The 26,202-nt window shown below is 35.1% G+C and overlaps 1 protein-coding gene across 1 annotated transcript in view; it reads left to right on the forward strand.

Moving 5' to 3' along the window:
- The first annotated feature begins 1,259 nt into the window (after positions 1–1,259).
- The window catches only part of LOC117336430, a 49,381-nt gene continuing 24,438 nt past the window's right edge, over positions 1,260–26,202 (forward strand). The window contains exon 1 of the mRNA XM_033896944.1: positions 1,260–1,974. Coding sequence (XP_033752835.1) covers positions 1,887–1,974 — 88 coding nt within the window. The 5' untranslated portion in view covers positions 1,260–1,886. The remainder of the gene's footprint in view (positions 1,975–26,202) is intronic.

The following is a 26,202-nucleotide window of genomic DNA, read 5'->3' on the forward strand; positions in this document are numbered from 1 at the left end:
AATAGGCCAATTATTGAACATTGATGTTTTCTTCATATGATAATACAGGAATATCTGCGTAACAAACAAAAAACAACAAAAACCAAAAAAATAAAAACAAAAATAAAAACAAAACAAAAAACAAAAAAACAAAGCAAAATAAATGCTAAAAAAAAAAACAACAACAATCGACGGGGCTATTTTACTCTATTCTATTCTAAAAGGTTTGATGGTAAAACAAGAAATAACTGCTACGATGGGGAGGGGCTGTACTGATCCGAAAACACACTGACCAGATTAGTATCGTCAAAGGGCGTTTATCATTACGGTACACCTGGTCCCGTTTACTTTGCACTCTTTTGCGATATTGATATTTTGTTTTAATATGCCGACAATGGTAGGTGTAGTCTACAATCAACCTGAATAGGCACGGCAAATATGTCCGTTATCGGACTTGACCAAGTCTAGACTACACTGACTGTGGACACGCACTGTTGCAGAACACCTTCGGGACGAGTTAACTCTCGTGGAAGAAACCAACTCGTCCCCTGCAGTCACAGCAATATTATCGTTTCAGCTGTGATTAATTATATCTGATGTTTCAATCTCGTGACCATTATCATCCATCTTATTCGGCACGTGTTATTTGTAACAATGACATTTTTTAGATTGTTATATTTATCATGTTTAAACGGGATGTTACTTCTTTCGACAGCTTAAGTATTGATACCAGAGTTAATCATATATATCTAGAACAATTTTCCCTTCAATTACAAATTGACATTACTCGCATATTATATCAATTGGATACATACATTTGGCATACCGCGAAAAATAGTATATAAGGTATCAAGGTTATTAAATTAGCTCATAATGACGACGAAAGATAATCCCTTGTGAGCGAAAGCCGAAATACAGATTATTGACTTTCTCGTCATTAGATAATGTCTTTTTGAAACATCATTGTGTATTTCCACTTCAATTTTCATAGAAAATTATAATCTTTTAACTGTGTTTCTTTTTCTGTCAGTTTCAATCATGCCGAGAAAAAATGCTACAAAACATTTCGGCGAAGACCGGAAGCATTGAAGTCGTAATGGCTACTCAGTTTGACGTGTGAGGTGTGAAACCTCAACTCATAATCTCATTGGGGGACGCTTCTCATGTCCATCCTTAACCCTTATAGAAATCAATGGGGAATGAACGTAATAAATCCAGGCCACTTCCACAGAATTGAGCCAGACAGGCCGTTATAGTTAGACCTGCTCCTGTTCCCCAGCGCTTAGATCATATTGCGTTAAAATAGCATGTTGAGCCGTGAGAAGAAGAAGCTATACGCAAATCGCTTTGTTAACGAAAATCACGTTGGCAAATCTGGGTGCTAGCTGACCGTCACTCATATAAATCATAAAACTAAACGAGCAAGCACCACACGACAATACTGCCGAGCCGAACCCTGATGAGAGGGAGCAGCCGCAGACTATTGGCCGCTTATAATTGCGGTGTAGTCTAATCCTACCTTGGCTGTAGTAACGTTAGCAATCACGGCAAATTCAATGACGTACCGTTCTACAGTTAATCCAGTATATCAGGGAATTTTATATGCAATGCTGACAGTTAAGCCTCTACTGGCTGCAGTGGATGCCTGTTATTAACATCACAAGTCCTCGGTAGTATCAAGTTGGTGAGGGACACGTGTTCTGGGAGCCAGGTACACATAAATCTATACTAAAGAAAACATTTGTGGCAGCGCTATCCAGACGTATACAACCCGTAATCGTTACGATAAAAAGTTAGGATTGATGTCATCTCTACACTGTCTAGTTAAGAAGTATGTCAAGAGTTGTTGATATCGTGGCTGCACGTGATATGAAGTATGTGTTTCTACTTATTTGGAATATTAACTAATGTGTAGATCCGGACACGGCGAAATGCTCCGGATGAACGTGCATATCCTTCGGATACTGTTCTTTCTGCTGGTGTCCTTAACAGTGGGTACGTATATATTTTTCTCTTCGTGTGACCTCATGAGATTCTGTTTTTATTTATTTATTATTATTTACAAATATGTTATTATCCAACTTTTTAAAAAATTAAAGCATTTAAAATAAATTAAGCAAACTCTATTACTCTAGCATCATCGAAGCAACTCAGCGTACATACCTTTTCTGACGTTTCATTAGTTTAAATCCAACAGGTTTAATTCATCCACTTTCTTTTGAAATAATGACGTTAAATGTTTAACAATTACTTTATTTCACTCTCAAATATTTTTTTCTGGGCATTGAGTTACGATATTTTTGCTGTTTTCTTGGAGTACCTGCTTAAGTTTAAAAAAAAAGATAAGTAAACTTGAAATAACCGACACAAATTTGTCTAATTCCTTAGAACATTTATTTTCAATCAAGTTAACATCACTGCGTATAATTTTCCTAAAAAGTGATTTCATGTAGTGTTGTTTAGATGTTTATGACATATGTAATTAAGATAAGGTTGTAGCAATATGTTATCGGTTAAAGTAATGATTCCCGAGAGAGCAGACAATTATCTACGTTCCCGATAATATGTTGTGTGAATTGGGAGAAGGTGTGTTCCTGGTAACCTTCATTCCTACGATATGAAAGTCAACATATCACCAGACATATATATTGCTCACAAAACACAAAATCGTCAACATAAACGATGAAATAACTATCAAAGTTATATACATTTTGATGGTATACGGCAAATAAGTATCCATATGAAGACTTCCCTGTACAGTACACATCGTTATAGTCCATGTTGCGTTTTTTATTTGTTCTTGTTCTTTTTTTTCCTTTTTTTTCCTGGATTGGCTGTACCTATCGTTCATGGCACTAAAGCATTATTATGACATATATTTGTGTTAATGAGACGCGTGTTTATGCCTTAAAGATAAAAATTACGTAGAATGGTTATTGTTATCTGTGACTGTTTACAAGCGTGCCTGTCATATCGCGTGGGAAAGTAGACGTATCATATTCTATACAGCACCGTGAAACAGTGTTGTCGTCACAATACATGTGGTAATGTTAGATATAAACAGATAAATCTAAAAAAAGCCAGTCTCATCTGATTCAGTACTTACCGCCCACATAATGTACGATTATATTAGAATCTTCTGTCTTGATAAAAGCTCCTATATGTTCCTTATTTATAGAATAACTGATTTCAATATATTCACAATCGGACGTTACGGAAATAAAATGAAATACAATGTAAATTGAAGATTAAGGAAATCAATTTTTTTTTTTTTAATTTTTGATACAAAAAGGCCCTGTATTTTTGCGTATGTATATGTTTGGACTTGAAATGCTTTACGTTTGTAAACGTACGACTACAGAGGCTACCAATAGCACATACAATATATCATATTTGCTTCTTAGGCCATTTTTAAACCCCACCTTTGGAGGAAATGCAGTGTCATTAAAAGTCTCTTCTACTTCAGAAAATACCTTCATTGTTTCATTTGATATCTAGCATTAACAATAGGTAATTCAATTGTATTTAAGAACAAAGGAAAACAAACGCGCATCATGCTATAAATAGCATACGTATAACGAAGTAACAAAAAATAAGTTAGGGAAAATATGTTCACGGATTAGAAATGATATACAATGTAGTTATGAATATAGATCAGACCTTAAATAGAAAATAAAAAAAGGAATCATTGAGCTGACAAAGTGTTTAACTTGCACAAATACCGTAAATAACTGTCTGACATTTCAACTGACCAAGAGGATTATGTTCCCAGGTTTATAATACTTTATGTCACTGACCTTGTGTTTATAAAAACCTTTTAACAATCACAGCACTTTTGTGACGTCATAAATGGTGTTATCCTGGTAGGGTGTTAAAACACGTCCTTCCGGCTGACGTCATTGTATGGCTATACCATATCGAAAGGGACTATGTAAGCATGCTTCTCCGGTCGGAAAACTTTTAACTTACTTATAAATCCCACTATCTCATTAATACGACTTTTAACTCCTGTATACAAAAGAAGCTCAATAGTTGAGTCTATTGTTGAGTGTAGGATACGATGCTTTATTGCATAACTGTTCGAACATGAAATGCGGCTATGCCATAAATTTCGTAAGAAATATGTTTAGATAATACAATTGCGACTGACGACTTAATAATCATTTTAACTCATTTAGTAAATTTCAAATGATTGAACAACTCATATAAGTGCACAATATTGCGTGCACGTAACGTATATTTGTGTTCCACTCTTTGACGACCCTGTCTAATGTTTTTAAATCATTTATGTATTGAAAAACAAAATTGAAATGTTTATTACAACGAACATGATTCTTTAGAGAAGATGGACATCATATGTTATTCTTAATTAACTCTTAACCAGCCCCAGCGGAGCGATACAAAGTGAGAAAATGTTAAATGAAAATTTTGATAAAGAACAATTTTGTACATTAAAAATAATTTGATATTATTGTCAGATTGTGCTTTAGAGTATCACTGAACGACTCAGTAAACGACATGGAGATGATAAAATAGTCGTGCTAGGGAGTAGGACGAAGTTAACGATGTCTTACTGCAGGTATGGTCATAATTGTACAATAGAACAGTTTGTGTTGTAAAACAAACCAAACTCAAATATAATATGTATTGTACAAGGTATCAATTGAAGTAGTAGATCAATAAGAAATGAAGATCCCCCAAAAAGACAAAAGACACAAAAGAATCTTGATAGCCATACATTAAATACACAAATAGAACCTGAAGTTGTTCCGAATATTTCAACAGTCTTGCAAGTTCTTCATATGGCTTCCACACAAATGTTTAATCCCGATGATTGTATAGGTACCAAAGGGATTAAGACATGCATAATAGTGTTTTAATCAAACTTAAGAATTACTCTATATCTAATGACCTATAATTATACATGAATGAGCATATTCGTGCAATGTACAGCATGGCACTTCCTATATGCAATTACGCTTTTCGTTTAAGTGTTTTCAATGGACAAATTAAAAGAAATTGGCGCCTGTGAATCTAGCATAAATTTGAATGATGTGTTTAAGACTTGTCTGATGAGTATTTATACAGCTTGATATAGGCGCAGACATAGCGAGAATGTGTAAAATGGGGAAAATCACGATGCAATTACTGACATATAAACAACTACATGAACAATCGATAAATTTCTCCGCGAGATAATTCTTAAATGTACATACACGTCGTATATCTTTCTGGCTGTAGAAATTGATATTAAATAGAAAATAAACACTCAAAGAAGACAGCGAATATCCTAAACGAATGAGAGTTAAATATTGATAAGTAAACTTATAACATCTCTCGTGTTTCATGTTGAAGAAAATTTTCTATGAAGTTTATATAAGCATTCAATGTTATTTGGATAACTCATTTTGGGATATGAAGCGTGGCATATTTAATGCCTCTGGCAGCTTTGTTGCCAAAACCTTGCTTATCAATTTTATAACGTCATAATACTTGAATTTTGACCTGGTGATCATGACGATGTCATGGAGGTGAAACGGAAATTATAAACGTTACCGTTTTCAGAAAACCTTGACTTACTACCCATGGTTTCGTGCACCTCGCTTGATTAAATTTGAGTTAGAATTAAAGATTTGTTTGTTCTGCCAATTTGTCCTCGGTGAACTATGTATCAATATGTCGTTTACTTATTAGAAATTAACGTCGCTGAGGTTTGTCTTGCGAAAATTCTGGTGACATGAGCTTGTTAATAACTATTTCCAACGCTTTGCAGCTGAGAGATCTGGAGTAAATTACTGCGTTTACAACACTGTTTGTTATCCAGCACCGTAGTTCTCTCCACTGCAGAGGAGAAATTGTGATAGGAGTAAGCATATAGGCTTTCCACGTGTCACCATGCTGCGGTCAATTTTGGACGATGGCTAGAAGTTTGCCATTCGGAGTCGTGGTTTTCCTAACCAGATACGCCCCTTATGCAGGTTTGAAGGTCGTTATATGAGCGAATTCTATAGCACATTCCCAGTGAGTGAGGATTCTGAATATAAAGGGAAAATTTTGTACAGACCATCATCATCCAATGTGAACATTTTCCAACAGATTAATGATATAGGGAGGTGGTGTTAATTGCACTGCGGGATTCCTTGTCACGTGGCAGGGCTTACACCAAATCTGACAGCTTAACAAATCCATGAGGCAAAGGGTCTGTGACTGATACATGAAGATATTAAAAGCGGAAATTCTATAGTCGTGGATTCTGGCATCATAAAAGTTACTCAAAACGTTAACGATACAGTAAAATATGACGTAGGCAAACAATTTCTTGGCAATGACTGTGATTTTGTGATAAAGTTTCATTTTGTGAATTATCTTAAGTGACGTTTAGTAGTAAATGATAGTCTGAATATAGAAACGAATATCGGATTCCATAATAAAAACTTATTGCACATTTGTATAAATGATATTTTCCTGGAGCGACTTGAAATATGTAACAATTTGGATTCGGAATAGTTTTGTCTTCAATGACGTCACATAATCATAAGCCATCAAATGTTTTTCTCTAGAAGTTATGATGATAGAATGAAAGCAATGAGAACTATCAGTCAACCACATATCTCCTCGACGCTACAAAATGCCACTCATTATCCTGATAGCGAGGTGGTTAGATAATGCGGGCGAGGATATATACTACCTTAAATGATTTTGCCGTAAACAAAATAAACTAAACGAAACCGATACATTGTACCCGTGTTCCATGTAAGATACCGTTTCATTAGGATTGCTTCAGTCCTCTTTTGGACAGAAGAGACTTCAAAAGAATGGAGCTACATGTTCTATACACTATTTCAGAAAAGTCAGGAATGAACAATACACACTGATACTCTGACATTTAAGATGAGGTTCATTGGCCGGTCAATGTGGATAGTGAAAGGAAAATTAACTCTATTAGTAAGCAGATTTATTGAAAATGACCGGATTATGTTCTTACAAAACATGTCGCCTTTTACCTATGCTTGTTATGAGAGCACGACATCCAGTAAATTTGATATATTTGCAATGATTTACAATGGTACCATTTCAATTGTTTTATTTGAGAGTTAGAGAAATTCTTCTTTAAAAAAAACAAAGAAATCAGATATAAATCAAATGAGAGTCAATATCTGTATATCTAACTAATTTGTGATCGACTGACATTTCACAACCTTGTGTTTCAATTACTTGCTTGCGAAATGTAAGAGATCGATCTTGAATGCGATATTACAAACGGATTCATACATAAGACATACGACGATATGACGTGCTGCATTGATTACACTTGAAGCAGAATGAAGTAATGAGTAAAGGCTGTTTTTTTTTTCAAGTAACCTTAGTCAGTTGATGATTACATTACCAACATATGGTATAACGGTACCTGTTGTATGCTTAACGTATCTATGGATTTGCATTGTTTCCGTGTTGAAAAAAAAAGAGAACAAAAATGTATACGTCTTAGTTACAAAGAGAGCCTCAGCAAATCTAGGCAATGTCGAGTTCTCAATATAAGAGTCGAGACAGTAACAACACTACCAGGCACATTATTTTGTACGAGACTATCTGTACCTTGCAGAAAATCAAATTAACTACAATAAAACAATGGAAAAGTTTCTACGAAGCAAGTCGTAAAACGGAGGGACAATAAATGCGAAAGAAACGCGTTGAAATCAGGAGCGTTTGCTCACACACTTGTGGCACCATTAATTCCAATGTCCTGTCAAATTTAAGTTAGTACATACTATAATGTACATTTGTGTACGGAAATAAAACTCACATGAAAGCACAAATGTTCAATCTCCGTAATACCTTTTCCCTGCATCAGCTACCCATAAAATGAAAATTAGTAACGTGTGTATAAAATAAAATAGCTTTTATTTCCCTTTCCGTGATTTCATATTATATCTGCAGTTGATGAAGTAAAATACAAATGATTAAGCCGTCGTAAAATAGAATTGGAATTCTTTTAGTAGACCTAATTTAATCTATTCCAATGCAATGAACATATAACATGTTTTTCCTGTTTAAATGAGACATACCAGCACATTGGAGCCAGTACAACATGTATGTGGTTTTCGGTTCCATGCTGAAACCTCTGTGAATATGACCTACATTTGAGGCCTTCCTTCTGCCAATATAAAGACAATGTCTCTACTATGGGCGAATGAACATCGTTGTATAACCTTAGGTGGCGTCTGTATATCTAGATTATAACATAGCTTCCAGGGATAAAACACATCCATCTACAAAAATGAAGCCTGTATAGAACGAGGAGACAAACGTGGAATAAAGAAAATGCATTTTTACAATAACATCTTAATTTGGATGCACAATTGAAATGGCATTCCTTCGAAAGCACATCAGAAACATGCACAATTTCTATTGAAATAACGAAAGATGATTTTATGTGTGTTTGTGACTACAAGTAAATTAACGCCGAAATCTAGCAGGAAAAAGACCTATCGTATGCAAATTCCGTATGTCTTTGTGGTAATTAGTGATACTTCGGGTCGAATTCATAATTTTCAGGACTTTATACTCGTATAACTTCGGTTTATCTTCAGAGTAAAACTGCCTTATTATGTAAAGATTTACTACTTGGATAAAGTACATATTTTCCAGTAAGTTTTATTTTGACGACCTAAACTTTATTCAAACGAAGAATGTCCCTTTAATGAAGACGCTTAAGTTTAAATGTTACGATGCTACATAACCATGTCTTTTGTCTACCTTGTTTTCAGTTATCATTACCTTACCTTTCTTATCCATTGTTTTTATCTTAATCGTAACTGTTGTATGACTGTATCCTCTTTAGCAACATTGCATACGTTATTGGATATCACTGTGACCCTACATGAAAATTTAATGTTTTGCAAAAAGCGACATTATTTTAGTATAAATTCGCTCATTGAAGTGTATATGTATTTGAATTAGCGCTTCGGGAAGATGTAGACTTATTAGCGCAATAACGGCATGAATATTTTAAAATTAACATTAATGCCCTTTTCTGAAACACATCATAGCGTGCAAGGTATACTTACCATCGACTATATAGCCCACTGGTAAGATTATCAAGGAGCCGTGTACATTCTGAAATGGGCTATAATGGGTGAGGTGACCATTACAATTGACCAATCATATGTATTACATTGTACTAGTGATTGGCTTATCAGTACATTAGGAACACTATTGAGCGTAGATGGCTTAAGACTGGTATTCGCGAGATCATAGGTAATGCATGTGAAAACGCGACTGAACCATGACCTGTATTTGTTATGTCTCTCTTAAAATGAATTGGTTTAATTATAAAATGTTTAACGATCAAAATCATAATCAATTTATTGAAACAGGCCATATTGTAATGCTAAACCTTGCATATTACATCATTTTGCACTACGAATATCGTTACTTTTGTCGTGTATGCAGAACGACAGGATGGATAAATTTTAGCGCTGCACTTGAACTAGCCCAATGACCTGAGCACTAACTGCGCTAATATTAGAATACCGCTAAAATAAGTACACGACCAGTATATTGTCTGACCTTTTTAACTACAAAATTGAGGAATAAAAGGTCAAAATAACATGCTGTGAATTTTGAATAAAGGTCGAATCCTCACCTACTTAACCTATAATAAAAAGGCACCTCACGACCTTATCAACTCGGAATGCTACCATGTGACCTTACATGCACGAGATACCCCGTGATCTTACAACGCAGAAATACGATGTATCACGTGACATCACAAACACCCAATAAGAGTTACGGCTTGAACGATAACGTGATGATACAAACACACAAGAGAGAGATACCAATTAAAAAAATATATATGCATTGAAACCCCGAAAGAAAAAGATATTCACGCGACCTTATAGAGCCAAAAAATATATACTTCGTGACACCTAAGATTAGAATTAAGATATACTACCTAACCTACCCGAAGAAAAATCACAATTAAAATATTTCAGAATTTCGCAAAATATCTTGTTATCACATCACGTTGTAGAACTATTCAAGCTGAACCTACAGTGAGCTGGAAAGTACCTCACGATCTGCTTTTAAGAAAGATATTTATATTTAAGTGTAACCACCCCACTATATTGCTGCCCGAAAGGAGAGACATAATCACTTCATTACTTTTGTACCTCTCTTGAATGACAACTGCAAGAAATATTACCCCATTGTCCAACTAACACTTGATAAAATGAGACCATCAATCAATAAACTCAGTATAAAAGATTATCATTTAAACTTACAATCTCGGAATTGTCAAATGCTTTTCTTTTCGTGTCTCAGATAATCTATTGATGAAAACAAAGGTGATTATATTAGAATAATGACATCAGTATTTAATGTATTTGCCGTGGCATGTAAAAGACACAATTCCATGACTCAACATGCAAGTGATGTTTGCTAAACTCGATCTATTTTCGGGACAACTGAATTAAATTTCCATCATCATCAATAAGCTATTTTCTTATCTGGTAAAATGGAACTCTTTGTCGTTAGCTGTAGCGTTATGAGACAATTTCTATGATAGAACGCTAACCGCTTGGTTTTAGTTGTGAACTCATAACTTGTTTTTTGGACAACCCGTTATAATGTACTGACTATGACATATGAATTTCTTGTCTTTAATATCCCCTAGCTCTCTACTGATAGAGGTGGAATGGAATTTCTCAGCATTTAGCTCTGTTAATTATTACATAATACCACGCCCGCATTTAACCAGTTATTTTCTGTTTGAATTCCTATCGTTAAATGTATGACTTCTCTTAACGAAATAAAAAAAAATAAGTATTATTGATGTAATTAAGAATGCCTCGGTTAAAATACTGATTTTATAAAATGTTATATTGCATCAACTATTCCATTACATTTGAAAGTGACGAATTTTATTTTACAGAGGAAATGTAGAATTTTTCTTCGTTCACAAGTTAGGCTTTATCATCACACTAACGCGACCAATCTTAAAACAGATTTTAGCGGAACAGGGTTATTGTATAATCAACTAACGCCCAAATATCGGAGTGAAAATGCACTGCGTAAATATTTCTGCCTGGTATGAGCTATCACACCTTCACCACAAATCATCAATCGAATAGCCTCCATATTCTTGCATAATATGCACTTTACTCACGGAAAATAACTGTCATTCCTTACAGAGAACTCGGACTAATCATTTTGTTATCAGTCGTGCAATAACTCAAATAAGAGCGTCATATGTCTATCGCTAATATGCAACAAGAATTTTACAGAAGATCATCTGACATATTATGCTATTTGATATGACAATATTTAAGCAGCTTGACAAGAAACACTACATCAGATAATAAGTACATGGTTTGATTAATACAAGAAATATGTAAAGCGGGCGACTGATAAGAAAAATTCGATATTTTGTCATACATCCTTTCTAATGTCGGCTGATGATGAATCAGCTTCATATCTTAGTTTTATTGCTTCTAACACGAACTTAGTGCATGCAACTTGTACATTAAGACACACGGATAAATATTATGAAGTTGTTGATCCAGCCTCCCAAGAATTTCTTTAATTGTTGTCGCGAGGGAATATAGGGATACGTCCATACGTATGTATGTAACTAATTCTTGCTCTACCGACTTCGTTCATTGCGCAGCTGTCCCGAAAGATCAGGAAAATAAATAATGTTTAAAATGATCTGATTGTCTTGAAACTTAGTTCATATATTTAGTCAAAACCTACATCTCTTGTACTAGTTTGCATTTCATCATCATGGGGAGATAAAACTTAGGTCACGGTTACTGTAAATAGAAATTCCGACATTATCGCTCTTGTGACAGCATTAATGAAATAAATGTAGTTGCCCTGAGTCTTCGTATACTTACTGAAATCTATCTTCTTTATGAGTTTGCGCTTCATCAACCACCTGGTCTCAAAGTTTGGGCCGCTCTGATTATAAATAGGTTTACATAAGTAATTAATTCTTAGTTCGTTGGGTTTCGTATCATCTACGATACCTTGCGCTTTTCAGAGTTATCAAGGCATTGACTCAGACTGGAGATATTTCATAATAACGTCGTATTGCCCAACCAGCAGGGTCAGAGGAAAGATTATTTTGGAATCAATTTTGGATCTGCAACCTGGATTACAAAGTCACCGATGACAAGATGTACTATTGAAAACAAGGTTATGCCAAGTTTCGGTTGAATCCGAGAATCACGCACTTGCGTATCCATTGTAAATAATGCTTCATTACTACTTAAACAATGGGAGGATTTTTGTGTTTTACGTCTGCTGTTCCAAATTAGTGTAACCGAAAAACACATAACTAAACGTGCCAATCATTCTTGATGACACGCGAGTATAATGATATCGTTATATGTCTGCTAACCTCCTCCTGCACAATATTCTATGTATACAGATACTGTTATTACTCTGAATGTCAAACATCTTAATCTTCTGATACTAAAGCCGCTCCTAAATGATCCGTCACGTTATCAACTGTATACTGGTATATGTAATTTACAATAGTGTTGACAGCTGAAAAAAAAGTTCTATATACAATTTATTAGATAATATATTCTGAGATCACTAAGCAATAAATCGGGTGATGACTCATTCAAAAATACATTTCGAAGTCAAGGTTATTTGTACTTTTATCAGTGGTAGAATTACCGACATGTATGTGCATCACAATGTAAAATAAAACGGGGCTGGATAGAGGTTAGGAACAATGCATTAATGGAGAGAAGTATTACATGGTGTTGCCAATTCTGTAGAAAATTACTGCTTACGCTGACAATAGCCAGCACGTGCGAAGATATAACTCATAGTTATTCAATGTTATTACATTATTGTGTTAATAAAAGAGGTTTGTAATCCCATCTCCATTGACTGCTATAAGTACACGGAAGATACAGCTACCAATTTCGCTTCTAGCACAAAAATGGTAATCGCTTTAACTGGAGGTCTCTGATGGAAGATTTCTTCCACATGCTCACAACAATAATTTTCATTATCTCTGTAAACGCCTACACAAAGCATATCATAGAATGGATAATTTTGAAATTTGTTTAGTTCTCTCAACTCCGGATATTCTATGAGTGAGTTATTTAAGGGGCCAAATGGGACGTAACATCTGTCTTGTGTTTTGTGCTCTCAGTTTTACTCGTGTTGTTATCGTTCCAACATTATAATAGAATATTGATTCAGGAGTAGTTGATCTCTATGTAAACGCTCATGTCCCTAGGTCGTTGTTTAATAGGGGAGAGTGGAACGTATCGCAATGCACCAGTTGACCGTTGTAGCACCATATGTACACGTATATCAAAGTATTGCTGAATCTAACTCGTAGTCATCTTATGGCGTAAATGATTTAATTTCCCTTTATGTCAGCGTAGTGACGTATGAACAGGTCATGACATTTTCTTGTGCAATCTGTATAGTAACATTATAGAATACTGCGATATACTACAGAACAAAAATGCACGTGTGGATATGACGTGGCAAATTATTTGAATTGTTGTCCAATCATTAGTCGTAACGTGACGTGATAAAATTCATCATAATCTCCGTTATGTGGCTGTCTTCCGTTAAGTGATGAATTACCTTCATTTGACTAAAGCGTTGACCGCCAACGTTACTCAACCATAGAACCTACGTCCAATGTCCTTGCTGGAATTAGTTAACTAATCTCGGTGATCAATTGTTGTAAATTGCGGCTTGCTAAGTCCTAAGTCCTCTCAGTGGTAGAATGCCTTACTAATGATCTTCCGTCGCCCCTATCGCTAATCTGACTATGATTGTTTATCTTTGTAAGGCAATGCAAATAGGGATATTTGTCCTGTAATCGATTAGTGACATTGTCAATGTAATGACCCCTATGTGCCTTAGCATAATATGGGCGGTTAGCATTTCCAAAGGGAGTAAGAGTGAGTCGCTAAGGAGCTTTCAGATATATCGTATTGTAGCTGGTACAATTTATATAACCCATACGCAATTATTAAAACCTAATAGGTAATACGGTAAATCGATTCATGTAACCATATTTACAATATGTGATGAATTTCCCTGTATGTCGTTAGAAAACTAAATTGTAGATATGGGACAGTATACCACACTTTCAGTGATTCGGTCAGTGTAGGGATACAGCTCCAATTGTTTTTTAAAATGGCTGCCAGCTTCATGAATTTTCGGTATCAAAGGCAAAGAGAGCTGTCTAAATATGTTAGTATTTGGTAAAAGCACATCGCTAAAAATTAAGCAATTTCACACGTTACCATACTACAAAGTCATTGTAAGAATTGAAGCTGTTATAAAACTATTACAGTGTATAGGCACTACTGTAATATTTTAGATATAAAATTACCAAATTAATCAACGTCGTCACAGGGCTCGTTTTCAAACTTTTGAGAAATGCAAGAACGACAATACTTTAAATTAGCCTGATTCAATGATGCCCAACGCCTACCTTACTCCAAAATCCTAAACCAAGCCTATGTAATTGTCGTCTATTACCTAGAAATTGATCAGACCAAGTAGGCGTGGGGTCCATTTCAAACGAAATATCCTTGGAATTGTTGTCACCTACTCTGGGATGGCTTTGGTTAAGAATTGTGTATGCAATTTTTTTTTTCTAAACATAACGTAAATAAAGTCGACAGAAACATAGCGTTATCAAGGCAATGGAGTCTATCCGCTACAACCTACTCAACGCCGCATCACCTCTAAGTGATAAAGGTATATCAATATGCATAAAGATTCGTCTTTGATTTCAAATAATCTGAAAGTATGCGATTGTTAATAATTTTGCGATATCTCCAAACATATGTGAAATATGAAACAAAGTTAAGTTTGCATTAATACAATTTTATTAGCGCGTCGTTTACGATGACACGAAGAACTATATCATTTCCTGTGGGGGCTAAAGGAAGTTCTTTGATTTGGGCGTACCAATGCAATTTATATGATAAGTGGTAATTTGAAACACGCTTTTGCGTCAGTCACACAAAACTGTATGATTTTAGATATAAGCCGCGCGTAAAATATCTTGTGAATGCAAGAATGGATTGAAAAATACTTGGTGTGGTTATGGCACCACAGTCCTACTTACTGTACGTTGTGCTAACATAATGAATTGCAGCAACAGAATACATGTTAAACTCCTTTTTACCTAAAATGTACTTCTCTCTGGAGACATTATGTTTTCAGACCCTGTATTCCGTGATGACATCAATCATATAATTAATATTGATTATACCTTATAATATTTGATAAAATTACAGTTATTGCGAAGCGATGCATAGCAAGCTGGAAGTAAGATGGTTAAAGTATTTCGTAAGATAGATTTCAGATAACCGGCAGAATACCCGCGGGTACTACGACAGTAAAATCCGTCCACCTTACTGTGTATATTTATTTTATGTTGGATGACCAACCTGATGCTGAATTTTCGGCCGTGAGTAGAGAACCATTGCCTGATTTTTTTCTTTTGGTTCTGAATTTGTATCAAGCATTTGTGTATGAACAAGGAAACAGATGAAAAATATGTATTACATATCACTCCACATCTATGTTAAACATGTCACTGACCTGCTCCGACAGATAGTATGCAAAATTAATCTCAAGATTAACAAAAAAGTACAACTCTTTTGTCATACACAGGCAATTGCGGTAGCAATATTGTTATTTTAATGAAAAAATATTTTAGTTTACATTCTAAGCGTTCAATAATGCCTTTTGTAAACCAAAAAAAATGGAATTTGGTATGCTGCAAATCTCATAAAAGAAGTTTACTTATCTATCTACCAGAGCATTATGAAGACGTTTTCCTTTTCATGGTCGGCACACTGATCATGATGTATCTTACTGAGTGCCCGTCCCTGCAAGCCGTATATTGCTTATTCATGGATCTGCTATTGTCAATTCTGCATCGATATTGCTTCATTTTGCTGGAATTCCTTGTTGATGAGTATCGAGTCTGTAGTGATTACCATTTTGTTTTCCGCTCATCCGCTGTTTATTTCCTTTAATATTGCCGGCGTTTATGTGAATATTCTTGATAACATCACTACCTCATAAACACACCACTATACATCCCCGAATTAATGTCCAGTCTATAAATCTCTCTTGTTTGTGTGTTTTGCCACACAACCCAATCTATGCAAATGCATTGCTCCATGCTCACCACCTGTTGCCGTCATAGATACAGTGATGTGTTGAGTGTGGACTCTTGGCCTTACACGGGCATTGTTTTGTCTTTGTATTTCGCTTTTCACATTCTTTCATTTCACACTTTCACATTTTCACATTTTCACATATTCACATTTTTGTTATTTTATATATCTGCATCACTTGCCTTTCCATCAACTTACCTAATTGTTTTGCAACAAAACCTTGGATTTTAGGGTAATGTATATCTGTGTAGTGCCTGAGTTACGCCCTGAAATCCTTATCTTTATATTAGCCATATCTGTTTAAAATGTTATCATATCTGATCACCCTCTGTTTTCCTGCACTCCTCTATATATGTATAGCTTGTTTGTTTACCGTAGACAAGGTTGAATAGTGCAAAGGCCAAGGCTACGGCTTCTTACTTACATATGTGTACTTATTGATATTACAATAGAACCAATCATAGATTGATATTATGTTCTTTGCTCGCTTTCCTTTGTTCTTAAATAATATTTATAATTACGCTATCTATATAACCCATGAATAAATCATTACCATAACGATGTCTTTGTATCCATTGAAATGAGTGTTAAGCATCGATTCTGCATATATAATGAATCAACTATTGAATAAATGCATGCGCCGTTTTGATACATCGAAACTATTCTGTTACTACGCCTCAGATGATAACGTATCTTGCTCAAATGAAGTACATTACTGTATTGAGATTGTTTATTAGATATCACAGGAGTCATTTTTATCCGTGATGTTCTATTTCAATGTCGATTTCGCCAGAAGAATGAATCGTCTTGCAGAGCGGATCATGCTCATTCATAGTCATAGATGATAGATATACATCAGATTTGCTTGCGTGATGCATATCAACCTTGGCAGTACAAGTCGTTGATTGTCTAGTTTTTGTTCTCAATATTTCAAGCTATTTAAAGACACAACTGACAGCTTCAACGGAATCTATTAAATACCCTTAGTCAAAGCCCGACCGAAATATGATCTGAATGATCGGTTGAAGACAAATTATCTTGAAAATATCAGTCCTGTTTATATATTAATTTCTGTTTCCTTTGTGCGGTAGCATACCTTGAAACTGTTCTACTTTGTAAGAAATGTATTTCAGTTCTTTTTTAAATAATCCTTGACAGAATCTGTTGGAAAGGTTGCGCTAATGAAATATATTCTTATTTAAATATTTTGTTTTTTTTTTATCTTTTAGCCATAGCTACGCATAGAGTTCAACTCACAATGTACAACTAAAAAATAAAAAGATAATAAAATAGAATTACCCCCGCAAACATATCTTGGCACAGAACCATTTACCATTATAGATATACCACTGAGAGTGCTCTAACATGTAGAGATATGATGAAGTACAGACATTTAGTTGTAAATACCGCCTACTGCTATCTATTCCTATCGGCGTCTCACAAGTTCTAACATACGTGCAATTTGTATGAATTAAAGGGATAGCCGAAACACATTTGAGATTTACGAGAGTAAATCCCGATAAAATCGTCCCAGAATGAATCCGATAGCTAACAAAGGTTGGAATCTGTAATTGTATTTCAGTATGATTGTAAAACCTGGTGGATAAAATATAATTGTCCCAATATATGTATTCATATTTCAATTTCTTTGTCTACTATTTAATCTGAGAGTCTTAAAATAAAAATGATGTCTTCCAATTAGCTGTGTGTCGACGTGAAAACACCATCATTTCGAAATTCCACAATTATAAGCTGGTATGTATATTTTTAAACAATGTGAAAACCTTTTTGGTAGATATATGGTATGCTGTAGTAAAACACAAACAAAAAATGACTATTTACAACATCACAATGTCAAGTCTATAGTTACAAAATTAAATTGGTAAAACATGTTGCCAGTAAGAATATTTTCGGAAAATAAGAGTCCATATACGCAATTGAGAACTCAAGACTGCGACAAAGGAATATACAAATCATAGTTTATTGGTAGATAGTTTTTATTTTTGCTGTTTCAAATACCTAATAAATGTTTATCAGCTTGTTTTATGACACACTCAATTGTCGATATCCTGTTAAAATTTCCCTGCGAGAGAATGTTTCTAATGACTAAGCCTCATTAAATTCATCTTCCTGTCACTTTATTAACGATAAATAATTCTGCTAAATCGACTTTATTACACTTATGAATGACAGATGCTGTATCATATAAATACTATGCTGTTTCGAATCTGTCAATAATTTTAGGCGTCCAGTCCAAACTGGATGATGCTATCTTTATTTTGAATCAACATCTCTGTTATGAAGCGACAGATTTCTTACATGTACAAGTTTAGGAAAATGGAATCGCTATAAAAATAGAATGTAACATATCATATCCCCATTCGGTTACTATTCATTATCTTTTAAGCTCTGTACAATACATCAATTTACATACCGGTATTCTTTTGGTAGGAACAGCAGCTGCAGCAGAAACGACTCCCTAGCTTTCGTTGCGATTGTTTGACAAGAGACATTCGACTGTCATCAAGTCATAGTGAATAGTTAATAGCAAAAGGCTTCTTCTCATTACCACGATTTCCTAGAGATGTCGAATGCTGCCGACAAGACATACACCATCAGGTTTCATACTCTAAAAGTTGATTAAGGCTAAGGACTTGCTTGTCATCATGATGTCATATGGGAAATATTCCAAATCTCTATGCAATATAACGCTCGAAATTGATTGATGTTTGCTAATGTGCCTTGTCATTTCTTGGTCGTCATCCTGTTTCTAATTTGAAGATGTTTCCTTATGTACGTTGTGATTTATAATTTCAGAGTGGACAACCTTGTAAAAACTCTTTGCCCCATACTCTTTCCTAATCTTATTGATTTTGAATAATATATAAGGTTATATCAAATTGTCGGTATTTTCTTTTTGATAATGTTTCAGCTCATCAGGAATGGGTGTAAAACCCATCACACACAACAGACAGGTCTGAAGGCAATAAATACATTTTTCAGTAATATTCCCATTAGTTGTCATTCTGTCAGATGTGACAGCGATACCTATAAGGGTCGTTAATGTATTAATCCAAATAGGTTTATCCGTCAGAAAACGAATCTTTTTCCCACGACTCCTACAAGAAAAGAAGTGAAACATGCATTTATCTTACACTTATATTAGCATCATGTTTTGTTGAGAAGGATAATCTTTCAGATTTTCGTGTAACACATTGGTACCTTCCGCCAATCTTGTTGATTTCTTTCCTTTTATAAAACATGCAGAAGGAATATCAATACCAATTATATTGACCTATCTATCGGCCTCTATAATTAAGTAAAGAATCCGTAACAACACATTGCATCTTTTTCTAAATGCAATATTAACAACAAAAAGCATGCAAAACTGTAGGCAATAATTCAGTGTGTCGTTGTACAGTATAACGTGCTTTGTAATCCATTTTTAATATTGAGGTGACAGGTAAATTCATTTTTCTTGAAAAAAAGGTTTAAAAGATTAATAAAATATATTAACTGACTGTATACATGTTGAAGAAATTTAATTTAATTCTCAAAATGTTAAAGGATCATTGTCGGAAGGGCGGACAACTCTTCTTATTCTGAACCGAGCGATTGATATGTCATATTACAGTTCTATATTATTGCGTTCTTTTTAATCCTGTTTGTATTTTTGTCGAGAGTGAACATGCAATCTGGGCAATGTTCCTGTTTTCATTGGCGAATTAATTCCTACACACAGCTTAAAGCAAAATATGTAATCAATCTTAAGTATTGGAAACAAATATGTATGTGCAATCTTAATAACGGTATCCTATAGTAAAACGGAAGTTGGAAGAATACAATTTATGCCCATTAAACGACTAATGGGTATTTAACTATGTAATGGAATTTCAAGAATCTGAGATTGATGCATGCGTTCCAATCATGTTGGATATCCAGCAAACATACAAAGCACAGGCCATCACATATATATCCCGTGAACAGCCAGGGTCATTTTGATGCGGGATCCTCTTGTAATAGTTGGTGATTCACTTACTGAACAACATATGGGAGGCCCGTCGCGTGCCACCCACAGCAATTCAGGTAAAGTGTCTTGCTCAAGGACACAAGCACGAAAGCACGGACCTGCCCGTTTATCAGCTTCCAGAGAAACACAAACCGACACTGGTAGGGAGCGTCGAACCACTAACCTCGGATCTTCACCTAAGGTTACGTGGCCCGTGCTCTATCGGGGGCCCAGTTTTATTTTAATGCAATTTACCAAATCAAGGAAAGTAAGTAAGTACACACTTCTCGTGAAAGGAAAACAAAAGCAACGATAAAGCGTGGAATTAAGATTATCAAGAGCAAAGCACTGATTAAACCATCTGATTGCAAGCTAGGGTCTTTATTTCAATCGCACAGCGACAGTCACAAAAAAAGGTATTGTTGTCTTATTCAGGGCGAATAACATGGACGTAACATTTACGCGAGCTTAACCGGAAGTAACGTACGTGTTTACAATGCATAAACTCAAAGATGGGTAGTCTGATATCATTAGGATTGAGAAGTTGAAGGACAAACATGCGCACTGTTGGGATACGGTCTCAGCGGGATTAAGAGTGATGACGAAGAATGGCTTAGATCAGGCGCAAAGGCCACTATCTAAATAGGTTGTACTTTCTTGACAAAATCACTAGTGAGACTCTAGTCATCTCTCCTACCAACATAATTTCAGAAAATCCTATCTATCTCCAAATTTATCATAACACGCCATTTATAGCGAGCATTGTATGTAAATCAAGCAAAGGCCATGTAATCGTTTTTCAGCCGTCCTGGATTATATTTATTACAATACAGTGTATAATTTAATTTCAAATTTCAATTGTAAGCATGCATTTACGACAAAGAGCCTTTTGATAGAAAACTCAGTGCGAGACCATTGATAACGTAGGTATTTTGTAGAATGTTTATTTGACAAATTATGCCCAATGTTCCAGAATTGTAGACACACTTTAATCAACATTATATCAGGAATATATCAACATACAGTTATACAAAATAGTTTTAGGGGGGAATGCACTAGAGCAGAGGAATGCAGTGTTGGTACTTCGGCGGTTTGTAATGAGGCTGACCTATGAATGCATGTATTTATTCACATTACTTAAAAAAATGCAAATTTTACTTATTTTACAACAATTGTGGCACAAATTATCTTACCTCATATTGATCTGTCTTGTTGGAATGGCTGAAAGCGCGCGAGGTGGCCCCATAACTTTTTACGTCCGATCGGGGAATCGAACTCCGGCTGCTTAGGTGAAAATAACAAGTGGGTTACCACTGTGCCACCTGATCACATGCGATATTAAAAGGAAGGGAGCAAACGTCTATATAAAATGTCCATGTAAACAAAATAAACGTATAGTGAACTTGGAGTGTTTAATATGAGAAACAAATAGAAATTTGAAAATATCCTGCTGCGTAAGGGATACTCTGAATCTATGAAATCTATGAAAGCAATCAAGGCGATGGGGACCACCTGAGTGATATTTAGTAACTCCATTTCAACATACAGTAACGAGCAAAAGACTGAAGTTTTCTGTCTCTCCGTCCTTCCGTCCGTCTGATAATGATTGCATTATTCATATGCAAATAATAGTCGCCCGGTGTGATTTTCGACACGTGACATCACCAACTAGTTACTCATGGCTAGATTTAACTCTTTGCGTAACAAAGAAAACAAGTGTTTCAGAACTTGTACTCCCTTTAGACTATTGAATAAATACAATTTTTATACTGAAAACGGAATATAAAACTTGTTTCATTGTAACAGTGGAATTGCAAAACTCACAATCACCTTGATGTGATGAAGACAGCAAAATCTTAATCTTTTTTTAAAGGGGGGGGGGGGGGGGGGTCAACGGAACAGCTAATCTCACATGAATCAAATTTCACATTCTTTGATGGGATTGCCCTGACAAGTGTTCCCGGTACCAGTACAATTCACATATATATTCTCCATCAATCATCTGTTCATATCAGATATGTAAAACACGGACTCCTGGACGCCACATCGGCGTATAAATAGATCCAAACATATCCTCTGTACCAATCGTAAACAACCCAACTCTGGCATCACTAACAAGTCTTCATGTTCAAACTAACAAATATGTCAACAAGACCGTGTTATTTATATCCTGTATCCTGGAGTGTCAATAGCATTATTATGTTACAAATCAGCAGAGATAGTCTTCTTCTCATATTTGTAGATTTACCTTTTTGTTTTGTTTCCTTCTTTATGGTTTTGTTCCATACATATGTCGTTGTCATTAAATATGGTTTTTAAAAATACATGATTACTTTCAACGCTTTTCAAAATACACATTTTAAACATATTGTGTATTGGTTGGTCGGGTGGCACATTAGTAACACACTTGCCTTTCACCTAGCCAGCCAGGATTCGATTCCCCGATCAGACATGAACAGGTATGTTGTTACCTGCCCGACCACGTGGGTTTTCCCCGAATTCTCCGATTTCCTCCCACGGTAAGACCCCTCGCGCCTTTTAATACAAGTTGATATAACTTGTTTCGAAATTGTTGTAAAAAGAATAAAGTTGCATTTACATATTGTGTATTACATATATCTTTGTTTTATAATTGATATTCCCATCATGGTCATCATCTTATTGTTTTAATAAATCAAAGAATTCGCACCAATTATCAATGCATATGTCAGTTATCACTCTAAAGTCATAGAAACTCCAAATTATCATCCCAAAAAAGATCCAAACGTTAAATTATCTAAAACAATTCCATTGTGCTTTGAATAAGACAAATAATTGTTTAAGTGCAAATATTGTAATAAGTATTCACAGTTCTTATATCAAAAGCAAAGCTGCAACGAGGGATCTTACACAAGAAAACGTTGAACCCCTGATGACATTAAATGTCAAGAACAAGCGCTCCGGAAGGGCAACCGATCTATGTTTTCGTTATCCAGGTGTTGATTGGCAATATCAGAGTATATTGAAATCACTCTGGTTGAACACTTCGGATTGGTGGTTTATTTGTGAACAGAATGTGATTGTACTGACATTTAACATGCTTACAAGAGACTATTTTCAACGGTAGATCAAATGAGACTTGTAAAATTAATCACAGTCGTGTTATAAGGCCACGCTATTGCGCATTGAACTACATTATCAACATCCGGTTTGACGAATGTATGATGTTGACTGTCAATATTTATGTTTAAGCATTTGGCCTTCGCTACCTAATAAGAAGCTCATTACTGGTTCTATGTCACTAGATTTATACCACACAGCTGTTTATCCTGTACATATTGAAATTGGAAAGAATTATTTTCCGTCATTCGAGGAGAGTGTGCTTCTTCTAATGGATTCCATAATATACTGTTAAAAGATGGCACCTTAGATACTGCAGCATAAAACACAGGCACTAGTATGCTCTACCAGAATTATTTTTTTAATTATATTCTTTATCCAACATTAGTCAGGAGCGTAATTGTAGGGGTTTTTTTTTTCGGAATGCTTACTTCCATTCCTATCAGATAAATTGAACGACGAGAAAGAAACACTTTATCCTAAAACACAATTATCGGGTTGATATCAAAACGGTATAGCGTGCACGATTACGATTTATTGTAGTATTAGCGGTTCGAGTAAAACTGACTTCTTTGTGCGGTGTAGCGATTTATCACATTGCGTGATGTACGCTAAGAAGATCTATCGCCTGTAAGTAGTGCTTGATTGGAGAATTTATCATTGTTTTCCTCTCGGTACAGTTACATCACCTATTTTCCTTGTAAGTGTAAAGATATACAAGTTGACCAATCAAAATAGTTCTTTCTATTAACAACATTACACAAATGGGGACACCATATTCAAATGAAAAAAGCAGGATGCTTGATTAAGTGTTTGGTTTTATATAACTGTGTTTCGTATCCAAAATCTGCCACTTAAAGTCTGTAATATCAGGTGATATCCGAATTCGGTAGAATAACCCTATAATAAGCTTTTTGTTAAACGTTACGCCCATTTCCGCAATGGAACGATAATTCGTAAGATAATAAAACGATTTGTAAAGTTATGCAAATGCTAGCAAGATAAGAGGAACGTAAATGGATGATTCAGAGAGACGGTAGATGTTGTAATGGTAACATGGCCAATACGAAAACCATTGAGACAGGTTTCCATCGTGAAAAAAATAATTGAGAATAATTATGTAAACGAACTAATTGTAATGCGATCACGAAAGACAATAGGATAATTAAAACAAACGGAATACGCCATTGTCAGCTGCCAAGAGTAAAGGCGTAAGGTTTTAATCACTAAAATCGTTTAGGATGATGAAGTGTTTCAATTTTGTCTAAATTATCGTATTGTTAGGAGATTTGAGCAATTCGTACAGTTGAATGTCAATTCAGTAATACCCAAATGCAAATAAATGAACGGTTTTTGAGAGGATAAACATGGCATCAATGGGCAATTCAAGTTGGGATTAAAAAAATGTTGCTTTGAAGACAATTGTACGCATTCTATAGCCACAAAATATGTTGCATATTAAAACACAGAACAAACCTGGAAACGAGAAAACGTTAAGATAAGAGAAAGCATGATTCTTCCAAAAACCTGAAATAACAAAAGCCTCAATTTACCATTCAATTAAGGAAAGGACCATCCCGCTCCTCCACAGAATCAATTTGTCGAACCAAAATGTTCAGAAACAAATGAAAGACAAGGACCGAAAAGTAGATTTTTTTGAGCACAAGAAAACTAAAATAAAGGTGTCAGTCATTATGACTTGCAACAGAACACTACAGGAAATGACCCACACGCATTCCTATAAAATTTAGAAATACATCTAAGACTGTTTTAATACTCACAATACTCTCATACACACTTAAAAACAAAAACAAACAAACAAACAAAAAACGTTAATTCCGGGAACACAACGGAGATGAGATGACATGCATACAATCAAGAAATGTAATTAAATGTTTCGAGGCATGGCATAATAGAATTCCACGAAGACAATACGACCAATGTATCCCTAATATATAGGACTTTATACTTTATTGTCTTGTTAGGATATTTTGGTCATATAACAATTCTAAATATCCTTTTATATATTGAGGACCCTATTTTATAAGAATAACTGTAGTTTCCTTGAGGGTACATAACACCATTAAAAAAGGAAAGTACAATTATTACAATCATATTTGTCAATTGAAATTAAACCTTGCGAGTACATCAACACCCTTAACCTGAGCTACACAGGAATCTACAACAATTGTGAATATCCTATTGTGAATAACCCTATAGCGCGCCAGCTCTATGTCTGTACCTCGTGTGAGACAGAGTTATCCATGCCTAGCAACCACAGATCACCGTGTGAAGTATCTGAGAAGATATCGTTCTTGTTAAAGTGCAAGAGGTTATTGTAATAAGATGTATGCTTAATTTAATTATGTAGCCACAAGCAGCATTCGGGTTCCTGATCAATCACCCTTGCAATCAAGATTTGTCTTTCTTAGCCATCTAGCGACGAACTTGATACAAGGGTTTTATAACACCTTAAAACCACAAACTAAGTCGGGCATCTCATACAGGCATGTGTAAATGTTAAATTACATTTCCATTACGAAAAACAAACAAGTGGACTCGAGTGGTTGTGTAGTATGTAAAGGCAGAGTTAGCTGTTCACGGCGGACAAGCATGAAACCATACCCTCATACAGGCAAAAAGAATAGGCAATACTATTACATCGCAAAGCTGCATGTGCAAAATATTACAAATCATTCCTATTCAGTAAAACAGTTTTGGTCACATGAACTGCAGTAAAAAAAAAGTTTTCTTAAAATTGCTTACAAAAATAAAAATTAATATAACAATTTAGATTTCTTCTTTCGTGCCAGTGTTTGTATTGTTTGATCCCTCCCGACGAGAGGGGGCCGCGGTGGCTGAGTGGTTAAGGTGTCCCGACACTATATCACTAGCCTCCACCTCTGGGTTGCGAGTTCGAAACCTACG

Source organism: Pecten maximus, chromosome 10, assembly GCF_902652985.1.
Source record: "Pecten maximus chromosome 10, xPecMax1.1, whole genome shotgun sequence".
In the NCBI taxonomy this organism is placed as follows: Eukaryota; Metazoa; Mollusca; class Bivalvia; order Pectinida; family Pectinidae; genus Pecten; species Pecten maximus.